The following is a 14,740-nucleotide window of genomic DNA, read 5'->3' as shown; positions in this document are numbered from 1 at the left end:
TATGTATATTATAATTAATTGTTGAATCTAATTTATGATCAATATCATTATTATTATTAACATTAACTTAAGTTTTGTTTGACTTCATAAATTCGACCACCAAATCAAGGTGAGAAAAAAACACTAGAAAATATGAATAAGAAATTGTAATTAGGTTTTTTTATTTTTATTGTGCGGTTGTCTTCCTCGGATCATCTATACATTATAATCTAAAACAGAAACAAGAATGATTTATGTTAACATAATCTTATTAAACGGTGTTCATATTTATTCATCAGTCTTTACCTAGCAAAGTAATTGTTAAGTAGTGAGTTTCTAGTGATTGAGTCTTCACCATTATCATCATGACGATGGTCTGTTTCAGTCATATCTTCTGCTTCATTTAACTGGTGCAAGACATCATCAGAACTGTCTTCAGGTAAATCCTCATTCATATCTCGACATATATTGTGCAAAATTGCTGTTGCAACTATTATTGCCTGCACAGTTTTTAGTTGTAATCGCATACCTGAAAATAAATTTATTTTTAGACAACATTTAATTTTATTGCAAATATAACTACGAACCAAGTGATAACACTGGAAATCTTCTTTTCCAGACCCCAAAACACCTTTCTATTATATTTCTTGTTCTAATTTGGGACTCGTTATATAGCATCTCTATTCGTCCAACCGGGTTTAATATTGGTGTTAACATATACGGTTTTAGAGCATAACCACTGTCTCCTAAGATGGCATTGTTATTGAATTCACCCGATTCTAATCTTGCATACAGCCTAGAGTTTCTGAAAATATTACTGTCATGTGCAGACCCAGGCCATATAGCAACAATATCCATGAATTTCAAATCTGAATTTACAAGTGCTTGCACATTCAAGGAAAAATATCTAAATATAGTAATTGGACATAATCGAAAAATAAATAGATTATAATATACCTGATGATATAGATATTTAATATTTAATAATATTTATAATATTTAATTGTAGATAGTGTTCACAAACAAGAGAACCAGCTCCCCTTCTAAACAAATTATAACTATCAAAAGCTTTATATTAGTTTTTTCTGAATATTTTGAAAAGTAGGTACTATGCACTTTACCCAAAGTATCAACTACAGTAAAACCTCAATTAGACACTCTAGAAGGGGAAATTGTAATACCGCGTATTATGTGACATGACGTTTTAAGCGTGATTTTTTTCAATGGTAAAAGCCCTACGTTCTTACGGCCTACGGTACTATGAACCGTAAGAAATCCACGTATTATGTGACATGTGTAAGTATAATGTGTAAATTATAAGTATAATGATATGATTTTATACCCTTTCCGATTTCTAAATGATTCTGCAAATTCACCGCCTGGAGATTGAATTCGCACATGTGTACAATCAATTGCACCAAATACTAAAGGAAATCGGGCAATCTTGAACATTTTCATCTTTGTTTCAACCAAGTCATTAGTAGGGATTTTCAAAAATAAGCCACTAAATCCCGCAATAGCATATGATACATTTTTAATCGTTCGGCTTGCGGAAGATACACTTACGCCAAACATATCTGCCACTGATATGAGCATAGTTCCCAGAGCATAAAAGCGTAGAGTAAGTAGTACCTGGTTAATTGGAGCTAATGCCATATTCCTAAAAAACATTCATGTGATAGGTAACCAGGATATTGGGTAGGTAGATATACTCTAAGATCAAACAATATTTCAGCACAATAATTATTTATTAATACTATTATTTTATTATCGATATTTTTCATTAAAATTTTTACCTGTCAGTAGCTGTTTCCAGTTTTCCCGCGAGTAAAGTTAATAGGTAATCTACATAGTTTTTGGAAAGACGAAATCTGTATATGAATTCATCATCTCCTAAAATATTATAGTAGTTTGGCCTATCTTTATATTGCTGTGGTCTTCTACGGCCAACATTATTAATATCATCAATAAATCCAATAAAATTATTTAAATTATTCATTTTAAGTTAAATATTTTATTGTCAAAAAAATAAAAAGAACACAGCGTCACAGCACAGTTGTAGAAAATACAGCAGAAAATGAGTTGCAGAATAGATCTAACTGATAAAAAAAAAACAGCACAACAAATTCGCAAAGTACCTGTAAAAATATAAATATCCAATGCGTATACTCTATGGATTCTTCCCGCTAGCTACTTTAACGGGCAGTAAAGCTTGCCGCTTATAAAGTGACCGCTATCTCGTAGTTAGCGGTAACATTTTACGTAACGGTACATTGTAATAATGGAATATTAAAAAGCAGCCGCTAAATGTGTCCGCTACGTTAGCGCACACCTTAGCAGGACATTGTAATAACGGCCCTAAGCACGGGTTTTTTTCGATTTTCCGGCCACAACGTCAAATATTTCGGCTGCAGTCATAATGACTTTTATTTGGAACTTCCTTGTTCCCCAATTTTCATTACCTGTTAATTTATTAATTTTTATAGATTCGTTTTCCATAATAACGAATTATCTGTACACTGTCTGTACACTATATAAATGTAATAATAACAAACACAGTTTCTGCGCTTCACACGATCGATGCACTTACACTACACTGCACCATGACTAAATAAACAGGCATGTCAGCTCGATAACACTGCACATAAAATTGTGATAAAATGTTCCCCAGACTTGGAATAAACGCTAAAATATTGTACGCTATAATAATAATCTACATTATACATTTTATATTATTCTTTCCATGTCTGGGGAACATGCGCGACGATAGCGAAAATGAAATTTTAGCTGACATGCCTGTTTATTTAGTCATGCACTGCACTGTACTTCGCGAATTATTATTGCTGTACACTGTCTGTACACAAACACGCGATTCGTAAATCAATAATCAATGTTTTAAACATACACGACTTTATTATAAATACCTTACTACTGGGCCCATAACCTGTTGAAGTATACAGATATACAGAAGCTAAGGGTAAATTAAAATAAGATTGGATATATGTAATAATATAATAATTTGTATATTGATATGAATAACTATAGTGCTCCGAGGCGTAATATAAAGCAACGACTAATCGTCCTACAGGCTACTACATAGAACGAATATGCTATAGAAATATAAAATGCCTATTCAGCGTCTGCTGTACTACAGTATGAATAATTTGCTTATAATCTACATAATACAGGGTGTGTTGTATACATTCAACAATTAGCATATAATATCATCGGCATATTAACAAAACCAAATTTAAATAAGATACAATACAATAAAATTAGAAATAGGTAATAAGTTAATAGTTATTATATCATATTATTATTTAATATGTTTAAACATCGGAAGACAACTGTAGAAAAAGTGTGAGACATAAAATGTTTTTAATTTACTGGAGGTTTATAATTATAATCTTAATTGTATTAAAGCTACTATCTAGGTACATTAATACCCGCTCAACGATTACGCTCTCGCGTGCTTCGCTAACAGTTCTAGCCCTTAACCTATTATAAACCTATTAATTGGTTATATAAACCATTGACTTATTATTTATAGGTCAAAGTTTATTATTAATAGGTCAATGGCTCTAACAACCGCAAATTATATGAAACGTTTCAAATAGTCAAAATGATTTCAGTGGAGATCTCATCAGCCAGTGCCCAGTTTTTTTTTCGTGCACTTCTTGACTTGTTTTTACAGTTTACATATTACACGTGTTTTTTTAAAGTTTTCTGTGCATATCCGTATTTAATATTTTACCGTTATTTTTTTTTTTAACTTAAAATCCAACTAAAAAATGAACGATTTGGTTTTATATGAATTTTTTGCCGGTCTTGACGTCCTCGAACAAATTGAGGGAAATGCCAATGCTGCTCCTAGATACGAACATAAAGCAATAGATCCATTTATAGGTAAGTTAGAAACTTTTTGAACTGATTCAACACGAGGTGGTTGAGTCATACTTCCATAGGAATATATGATAGGTGAAAGATGACAGTATATTTCTCTAAAATGGTATCGCACAATCTATAGCGACTTGAAACTATGTACAAAAATATTTTCAAAAAAATGTACACTTTCTGAAATAATGAGTGTTCTATGATAAAAGAATCACCCAGTATATCTATGATAGTACCACGGTTTGTTGTTGATGTATAACGCGTTACCTAATGGATATTGTGATATGATTAATTTGAAAATTATTAATAATACTGTAGATAAGTATACCTATAATATGTATGTCTGATATCTAGACTGACAAACAGTCTCCGCTCAGAATCGTTTTTCTTATACAGTGATATTATATCATTGAATTCAAATTTAATACTATCCATTATACAGTGACCCACTTGTAACCTACTGTACAGCAGAGCGACATCCACTTACCCACCTTTTTTTAATTTAATTTTAAGATTTAAAAATGTTTTTCGTTCAAAACTAAAAAAAATCTAAGTGCATTTTTAAGCGCATTGATTTTAATTTTTAAGGTATAAAAGCAGTTTTTAGGGAATTACATTCCCATTTATAGTTTATTACTAAAGGGTGTTATTTATCTAATTACGTATGTTACATAGGTAATTGAGTAGGTAACTCAATAACATATTATAATTATATTATAATAATTTTATATAGTATAGGTATACTCAACACTTGAATTTATTTAACGATCATGATAAAACATTGTGATAATTTATTTATTCGTATACGGAAATGCGTTTCCGAATGTCATACCCCCACTCGAATGAATCGTACGAAACTTTTTCACACGACAAAACACATTCGTATAAGTAAACAATTCAAGAATACCTATTTTTCGGATCATGTGGAAACTCGTGTGGAAACCACGATTTTCGTATACGGATCCGATCCGTATGAATTCAAGAATAGGCCCCCGGGCAGTGTTGCCATCCTATTTTATAAGTATATCGTACAATATCTATAAAATTATCGTATCCAGCGTGAAAATTATCGTATAAAAAATTTGCTACGCTCGAAATGTTATTGTAACACCGCCATAACAATAAACAACATTTGAACATTGTGCACATAGATAAGAATATACTATCACTATGTGAATATGTGATTATTGTGATTGCACATTTAACATTAGCACATTTGCACTTCACAAGTCTTCAACAGTTAAACTTGAACGTTACGATTTTTAAATTTATTTTTATTGTTGACACATTCAACGTTTCAACGTAAGCGACTAGTGACTATCTCCGTTTAATTTGTTTTTAGTGAGTAATAAGAATCTCAATTCTCAGTCAAATTGTTTTTCTATGCTACTGAGTTAGTGAGCTGTGAGCATTTGAATAAAATCTTTGATTTGTGCTAGTCAGTGAGCAAAAAATGAGTGATGAAGATAATACACCAGGGTGTAGTACGCCAAAAAAAAAAAAAGGATGGTGAGAGGTGGAGATTTGGCCCCAGAAGAAAAACCCAAACATCGAACGCAAAAATTCCGTTCAGAATGGATAACTGATTGTGCACTTAGAGATTGGATTGAACAAGATGCCAACGAGCTTAAAGCAAGGTGTACATTTTGCAACGTCTCTATGGTTGCCGAATTAACTGTAATCAAAAACCATGGGAAAGGAAAAAAACACACGAGCATTTTAAGTAGCGCGTCAAAACAAAAATCGATGATGTGTTTTACATCGAAAACCCCGTCAGTTCAAAATAAAATCAATAAGTCTGTGCAACAAGCGGAAATTAAATTGGCTGGTTACATTGCAGAACATAATATTTCATTCCTAGCTTCGGATCATTTGACGGATTTGTTGAAAGACATATTCCCCGTTTCAGGTATTATATTTTTAAGCATTCGTTTTATTAAACTTATCTAAGGTTTTGAATTTGAAATATTTGAAATTGAACTTATACATATAATATAAACTTTTAGATATAATATAGAAATTAATATTTCAAGAAAATAAATGTCATGATATTTTAAAAGCCTATACATATTTTTCTAATAATTGGATTTGCTAACATTATATGTATAAGACATGATGTTATGTATAAAAAAAAATGTTACCTAGCAGTCAGCACCCAGCAGTGACATTTTTTAAATTAGGTATTAATATTCTATTATGTATAACAGATATTGCTAAATCAATGTCGATGAAGCGAACAAAGACTACAGCAATCATAAAAAATGTAATAGGCACCACACAGAAGAATGAACTTGCTAGTATACTAAAGGGTGTTCATTTCAGTTTGTTGACTGATGAATCAACAGACATCGGAACAGTCAAAACATCGTGTGTAGTTGTGCGGTATGTGTAACTTTTTATATGTATATAATTTGAACTGGGTACAGCATAGGGATATTGGCCTCCAATTTGACAGAATTTCGGGGTCACCCTTTTTATATATCAGGATTGTAGTCGCAGCCTTCCACGAGTCGGGGATCCTTCGATGCTTAAGGCATGTGTTCAGTGTAGTGGCGAGAATAGTGCACGAAGGATCCACCCTTTTCCAGTGGGCGTACGTTAATCCGTCGTCTCCCGGTGCCGTGTTTTTGAATTTGCTTAGACGTTTACAGACCTTTCGAGTTTCAAACGGAGGGAGTTGGATCGGTTTGAGACTTTCTACGGCTGCTTGACGTTGGTGATTTATGGTGTGCTTTGATGGGTACGCGCGCGAGCATCCAGCTACTGTGCAGGCGAAACTGTCAGCAATGTTTCCGTTTCTTCGATAATAATATTGCATTTGTGACTGCCCAGTCTGGCACCAAGAGAGATATTGTAGCCCGTGCATCTTACTACTGTAGAGTCCAGTTCGAGGTTCATAGCTCTGAGGTGTCTGCCGAACGATTGCTTCGCGCTGGTGACAAGTGTGAATACCAACCTATAGGGTGACAGGGCGTGTGCCCCGAACATTTGGTCAGGTTGACACGCTTGAAGGCCTCGCGACAAATGGTAAACTGTGGTGTTTCACATTTGAGCTTGGTACAACCAGCGTAAATGATTTGTAAGTCGTTCAAACAAGCTAGAATGGTTGACTTGATTGTCAGCGCACTGACTCTAGGTCTCTTCTCTGGGAGAGAAACACTGTTCTGCCGCTGTGGGACAGGGACTGGTGAACGAGTGTATGACGCGGTGGCGTCATCCTTCGGCTTATGCACTGTGGCTGGCGGACTCACTCCAGTACTCTGTAGAGATTTTTTTATGAGTTGTATAGCCTGCGAAAAGAGAGGGGAGCTAAGCTGGTGAGCTGCTATTACCAAGGTAATATGTGTGTTACCTATACATTAGTCCTTACAATTATATAATTGTAAACACCAACTCTTATTTGTGTGTTTATAACTGGAAATAAATATATAAAAAATGGGAAATGGAAGAATGTCCCGGATGTTTCAGGATGTTCCATGTTTTCTAGAATATCTCACAAAAAAAAATAATACATTTTACATCTCGTATACTATTTTTGCCGTTTATTCATTACCCAGCGAGTAATTTAAATACAATTTATACAACCTTAAACTGTGTTCTCAATAACATGAAGTCATATGGCTATGAAACTTGTATCGTTACTTTTGATCAACCATTGTTTATAAAAGCTCGAGAAATAGTTGCAGCCTCTAAACCAGGTTCAGAACTATCAAAAGTTATAATACGACTAGGAGGTTTTCACTTACTCATATCTTTTCTTGGATCAATTGGATACATAATGGCAGGCAGTGGACTTAAAGAAGCTCTTGGTGTAATTTATACTCCAAATTCAGTGGATAAAATATTAAATGGGCATGCTTATTCAAGAGCGGTTAGAGGTCACACATTACTTCACTTAGCGTTATCAACCATTGTTGCTGAATATACACAAATAGATGACTCTACTGAAGAATATTTGAGAGGTTATATTAATTAAATAATTAAACAAAATTGTTCATACGAAGATGTAGATGTATCTACAGTATACTAGAACCATATATAGAACAGTTTAATGCTACTTTAAAAAATATACAAAGTCGAGGACCCACAACAAAATTATGGGTTCAATATTTTCAAATGGTATCTATAGTCAAAGACTTTATCAGATCTGAAAGATTAAGAAATTGGCAAGGACACTTAAATGCTGTGAAAAAAATGCTCCCTTTTTTTCATGCATCTGAACACTATTTATAAAATCAGCACATTTATATTTGCAGGATATGCTTAAACTACAAAACAATATGGACCAATAGGCGTTTAAAAAATTTACTAATGGGTTTTTTACAATTAGACGCAATAATAAAGTTAATTGCGGAACTTGGAGTGTTATGGTAATCGAGGAATCACTAATGAAATCAATGAAGACTGAAGGAGGAGTTTCACGAAGAAGAAGTACTCAAGAGAGCGTTTTGAGTAAATGGGTTTATGGCGTGTATGCTTTGAACTCAATATGTGAAGAATTAGAAACGTTTTGTAACATTTCATTAGACACCGTTGATCAGCATGTTGATACAAGAGATTCGCGCATAAATAGAGATAATGAAGACGTAAAAAAATCATTGAGTGGCTAACAATGTACAATCCTTTCCCATGTATGAATAAAATTATGTCATCAGCGAATGGAATAACCGGTAATAATGAAATTAACTGTTATGATGCTTATAGCGTTGGTATAGTCGCAATGAATAGTATGGTTGGATAAAAATTTGATAACTTTAAATTCAAGCGTGCGAACAGAGTTCTCCCGCTTTTAAATGTTAAAAGCTCTATTAAAGTTCATGACTATTCAATTCCTATAGATCCTCTACTACTGTTTCAAAGGATTAGTTTAAATAAAAAGTTTCACGAAAATATACATGAATATTTACAATTTGAATTATCTCCATACCCTTTGACTCTATTTGACGAAATAGATATGCGGAAAACTAATAAATCCACATTATTCAACTGTTTTAAATCAAGCGTTGTTGAATTGGATACTTCTAACTCAACCTATATTATTGACGGTGGATTTCTTTTGCATCGTGTTGTATGGCATCAGGGTGAAACTTATGATTGTATATTAAATAAATATATTCAATATTTGAAAAATCATTTTAGGTCCAATATAGTAGTTGTATTTGATGGATATGACGATAATTGTAAAAACATAAAGGCAATGGAACAGCGTCGACGATGTGAGTCAGTTATTGGGTCTTTGGAAGTTGTTTTTAATGATTCTATTATGACAGTACCTACAAACCAAGAAACCTTTCTTTTAAATCGATTCAATAAAAATAGATTAAATCGAACACTAATGCAAAAATTAGAAAATGTTAATATTAAGTCAAGACAAGCTAAGGATGATGCTGACGTACTTATCATAGAAACAGCAATTGAAGAGGCTCAAACTAAAAATACAATAATTGTTGGAGAAGACGTGGATCTCCTAGTTCTTCTTATTTCACGAACTACGTCACGCGAACAAGTTTATTTTTTAAAACCTGGGAAAGGAAAAGTTGAAAAAAAAATATATTCACCTGATTGCATGGACCACTACAATTATGGTAGAGGTATAATCTTATTTTTGCACGCTGTCACTGGATGTGATACAACGTCTACATTTTTCAATAAAGGAAAAGTAAATGTTTTAAAACTATTTGAAAAACGTCCAGATCTTACCAAAATAGCAGAAATATTTAAAACAAAAAACTGTCCAATCGCAGACATTTTTAAATATGGATTTCAATTCATTTTAGCAATGTATGGTGCTCCAAAACATGAGGACTCCATTGATAATTTTAGTTTTTTGACTTTTGCCAAATTGACCAGAAATAATAAACCTGTCAAATTATCATCACTCCCACCCACAACTAGTGCCGCCCAACAGCATCTACTTCGTGTGTATTATCAAATACAAGTGTGGCTGGGTAACACACTCCTGAACAGTAGGGGTGGGCTATGAATGACAATATTTTGGAACCTGTCACTACATTATTAGCACCCGCACCTGAAGAATTGTTTAATATGATTTTTGTAATTGTACAGAAGGCTGTAGTACTAACTGTGGGTGCAAAAAAATAGGAGTTAGCTGTTCAATTATTTGTGGACATTGCCGTGGTCAATCATGCTTGAATTCAAGTTCTTCGAATGGTTTGGATTAAAATAAAGACGACATAGACGACCCTTATGTATATGGAGGCATAAACCCACTAGACTGTTTGGCTGAAGAAAACGACGCTGACGAACACCAAAATAACAAAGAAGACATTCTAATGCAAAACATGCCATCATATGATGAGTAAACCGAGAGTTGAGTTATTTGTTAGTAATTCAAATATTATATTTAATCACTTTTTAACGATGTAAATGGACTAGGCCTATAGGGGAAACCATGTAAAAAAACGCGCTCAGCTTCTAACTCAATGGTGGTGTGGAAACGAATGCATTTTTATTATCGTTATGTGATCGTAATTTTCTAAATGGTGAATGGTACTGCAAGTGAAATTACATATTATAAATATTAAAAAACCATCTTATAGACAATATTCACCTCTACAATTTTTATTTGAAACTTTTTTTTGTACGACAAGCTCAAAGCGAGATAATAACGCAAAGGCTGTTTGTTTTTAGTGAAAAAAACAAATTTCTTTAAAAGTATGTACTTTGTAGGCTTTATAGCTCAAATAATATAACTCTTAGGTGAAAATGTCATGGGTTCTTTTTTGTAGAGAATTACCTCCTCTACAACTTATGTACGAAACATTTTATCGTACAACCAGCAACAAGCGAGATATTAAAAAAAAGGCTATTTTCGTGACCTTTGCCTTCGAATAACCTTTGACGCGCACGTGCTTTCGTGGTCGACTTTTACACATTGTTTATGACGACGTTATAAAGGTGTATGCCAAATTTCAGCTTGATGGGATTTTTTCCGAACTGAAAATCTAATTTGACTGGGCTAATTTTTAGCTATTTCTACTGAGTCTATAGACAAAAATGTACTTTCTTTTCCATTCTCTATTTTTAATTCATTTACTTGTTTACTGCTCACTTTTTTATTTCTACATTTTACAGAAAAATGATTTATTTTTGAACATGTATTACAAATTTTGCCATATGCTGGACATTCATTTGTCCATGCATCCTACCACATTTATTACAATTAAAAAGTTTTTTGCTATACTTACCATCTTCATCTTTACTTTTTCCTTCAGCGTTGTCCGACTTGCCTTGGCTCCATTCACTGTATTTTCTGTTCTCTTTGTTCTTTACATCATTTTGATGTCGACTCGTTTTACATGCCTCCTTTGACTTGAAACGCCAATTTTTTTCTTTTCCAATTTGATCGCCACTTTTTTCTTCATTATTTTTCTGCACCAAGCGACAATTTGCTTCAGCTTGCTCTACCACCTGATAATACTTTATAACTTTTGTAAATGGTAAGTCTTCTCTTAATAATTTAGATTGTAATTCTTTATCATTAATTCCTAGAACTACTTGTGTTCTTAAAAGCGCAACTTCTGTTTCTCCAAACAAGCACGATTTAGTTAATTCACGTAGATCAGCATAATATTTGTCAAATGGTTCACCATCGGCTTGTTTACGTGTAAAGTACTTGTAGTGCTCCATTACCTAATTTTTCCTAGGAACACAATATTCTTCCAATAACTTGAATATATTGTCCACAGTCACAACATCAATTTTAAATGTGTTGTAAAGTTTTAAACCATCTGGTCCTAGCAGATTTACTAACCTTGCCACTTGAACTTCTTGGCTTTTGATATTTGTCTCAGTTGCCATAAAGTATACTTCAATTTCTTGTTTGAAAATTTTGAAATTGTTATGTAAATTATCTGTGAGTTTTAAACTTGCAGGTCGATTGAAGTCCATGACGGATGGCTTATTTGTATCCGTTTTAATCCGGCGAATAGGTACTTTTATATATTATTTTATAATATATACGACTGTGCCATGTTTTATATTTTATATTGGTTGTATATGTAATAGGTAAATTAAAATAATATAGAACACAGAAATTAAAAGTTTTACATTTTATTAAACATTAACAAGCAACTGTACTTATGATAATGATACACACCACAGTCATAGCACGGTTATGTTGACATTTTATGACAACAGTGCTACCACATATTACAGTAATGACTTTCGTATGCAGGAAGTCTTTTAATGTGTTCAGTAATATCTTTTATAACTGCAGGAGGAAATCTGTTTTTAGGTGTTCTTTGGCCTCGTTAATCAGGAGAGCACCTACTTACTGGAGAATTTACTTTTCTCACCACTATACAACGAATAAACTTTGCAGTTTCTCCAAACACTTTTAAAAAACACCCTTTACTGATTAATGTTCACCTTGTTTGGGAATAAAATAAAACTTTTTCTCTAGGTTTTGACTTTTCCGGTGTATCACATCTCTTGCGATTCCTTTGTTTGTTACCAACTGTTATCAATCCTGAAATGTATGCTACTCTCCTATTATAATCTTGCATTGACCAATACATTTTAAATAGTTTATTTTGTAAATCAACATTAACCTTATTCATGCATTTTGCTCTGCAGTTAGATAAAGGGGTAAACTTGCGCCCTTCAACTGTAGTCCCTTTGTTAGTAACATATTTTAGCCCCGAGTTTCTTTGCTCTTTTCTATACAATCTATATTCTCTAGTGTCTCCTTGCTTACTCACTCTCTTTTTTTTTTCACCAATATTTTCTAAACAAACGTCACTATTACCAATCTCCATTGATTCTTCAATATTTGATGTATTATTCAGTTCACAGTTGTCTTCGCAGGGGTTATTATCCTAAAATAACAATTATTTACAAGTTAATAAATCAAACATTTACATAAAAAATAAATAAATTTATAAAATCAGGTTAAGATTCATAGAAAACAAATAACATTTACAATTATTTAATAAAATATGTTGACTTTAAAGTAATATATAGAAATAAATTTAAAAAATATAATCAAAAGAGACCTTTGTAGAATTAATAGTAATATGTAATTATGAGGCTTTATATAATTATTATCATGTGAATGTTGAACTTTGAAAATTAACAAACTAAATAAAATGAAAACAAAATGAATTCACCAACATAATAATAAATTAAATTTTGAATGAGGATTAAAATGTGTAAAAGTAATAATATTCAAAAATAATTTTATTAATTTTATTATTAAACATATGAAAATATATTATAATATAACAATTATTAAATATTACCATGCTATGTGGAAGTTCTGGAGTCGACAGTTCCAAATAAACAGTATTTTCATTAACCAATGTATCATCCTATGTTAAGTGAACAAAACATACATTAAAATAAATTGTAAGGTAGTTTTAAAAATACAATTATGTATAGTTACTTGAACTGTTTGAGCCATTGATAAAAGTTCAGGTGCAAGAAGAGTTTCCAGGTCTGTAATTTCATCAAACATACTATTAATGAAATGTTGAGACTGATCTTCTTCTTCATAACTGTGTTCAGGCGCATTATTCACAATGCTTGATGCATATGGAACAACATTGATGGCGTTAACCCATTCCTAAATACAATTTTAAGAAAAATATTTCATAAATAGTATCTAATTAAAAATAATAATATGTTTATTTTAAATTTGTAAGTTATTAAATACATTGTAAACAGTTAAAACAAATGATACATTTAACTTTGATATTCAAACAAACCTGTGTATTTGAAATTTATTTTTCTTAGACGCTTTTGAGCATTTATTGAAATCATGACTTAAATTACGTCGAACAGGACGCTGCAAGTTCCAATTATCAGCTATACTACCCCCTAAACAATAAAAAGTTATGAAATTCAGTAAAATATCTTCAATATTTATTTTATTTTATATAACTACAATATACCTAACATATAAATTATTTTTTTCTATAAGAACCATTGTTTAAATACTTAGGTACCTACTATAAAATGTTATGTTATTCACAACACAATTTCATTGATGTGCCAGTGGACATAAAATGTCAGTATATAATATAATGAATAATATTTATTATTATAATAAAATTAGGTAGTTTGAATACTACATATTTTGTATAATATCTACTTACCAGTGGCTAATTGGATCAACTTCTGTGTTCTGCTTGTCATAGTGTCATAGGTACTTGCAATTTGTTAGTAAAATATATTACTGATTAAGTGAAGATATAGAAAATAAATAATTATTAAAATCACAGAGAACAAAACATCAATTAATATTATTATAAACGTAGGTAACACGAAACGAAACGCAAAAAAAATGAAGTTAGTGTGACTTGTGCCCTTATGCACAAGCAATAATATGTTATAAAAATAACTTAGTCCGTTTATCACATATCAGTGAAAACACGTTATCGGACCTGGGCCGTTTCTCACTACACAAATTATTTCCATTATGACTTGAATCAAAACGCACAAGACAATTTCATTGATAACAAAACACGATGGGTTCATTACAGTTTGACCAATCGATGCGGCACAAAATTTCCTACAAAATCGACTATTTACATCAAAATGACCAAAAATGGACTTGAACCCTTTCTCCCAAACACCGTCCATTTATAAACCGCAATATTCTTTTAGTGCTGTAAATAGCTCTCTTCATTGAATATAATACTAATAAGTAATAACAGTATTTAATTAAAGTTGGTACTTTGGGTATTATTATTATATTGTACGTATTTATTTCGTTTCCTATTCGTGTAATACTGTGAAATTGTAAGTGTATGGGTAATAACTACTAATGTCGATTGTCGTATTTCCCGGCTTCCGCCACAACGTTTAAACAACTGTAGTAGCCTATACATTTATTATATAGTTA

At 32.0% G+C, this 14,740-nt stretch overlaps 2 protein-coding genes across 2 annotated transcripts; one reads left to right on the top strand and one right to left on the bottom strand.

The window, feature by feature from the left end:
• Positions 1-202: 202 nt before the first annotated feature.
• On the bottom strand, positions 203-1,635 carry LOC100570779 (putative nuclease HARBI1). The gene is made up of 4 exons (XM_003241166.1): positions 1,322-1,635; positions 567-886; positions 286-508; positions 203-209 (listed from the first exon to the last, which is right to left on the bottom strand). The coding sequence occupies exons 1-4, from the start codon at positions 1,633-1,635 to the stop codon at positions 203-205; spliced, it is 864 nt and encodes a 287-aa protein (XP_003241214.1).
• A 3,744-nt stretch (positions 1,636-5,379) lies between these two features.
• LOC103307704 lies at positions 5,380-6,265 on the top strand. The gene is made up of 2 exons (XM_008179935.1): positions 5,380-5,782; positions 6,081-6,265. Exons 1-2 carry the CDS (start codon positions 5,380-5,382, stop codon positions 6,263-6,265), a joined length of 588 nt encoding a protein of 195 aa, XP_008178157.1.
• Positions 6,266-14,740: the final 8,475 nt, after the last annotated feature.

This window comes from Acyrthosiphon pisum, chromosome X (genome assembly GCF_005508785.2).
Source record: "Acyrthosiphon pisum isolate AL4f chromosome X, pea_aphid_22Mar2018_4r6ur, whole genome shotgun sequence".
Classification (NCBI taxonomy): Eukaryota; Metazoa; Arthropoda; class Insecta; order Hemiptera; family Aphididae; genus Acyrthosiphon; species Acyrthosiphon pisum.
Note: the sequence above shows the minus strand (reverse complement) of the source record. Positions and strands in the feature narration are given on the sequence as shown.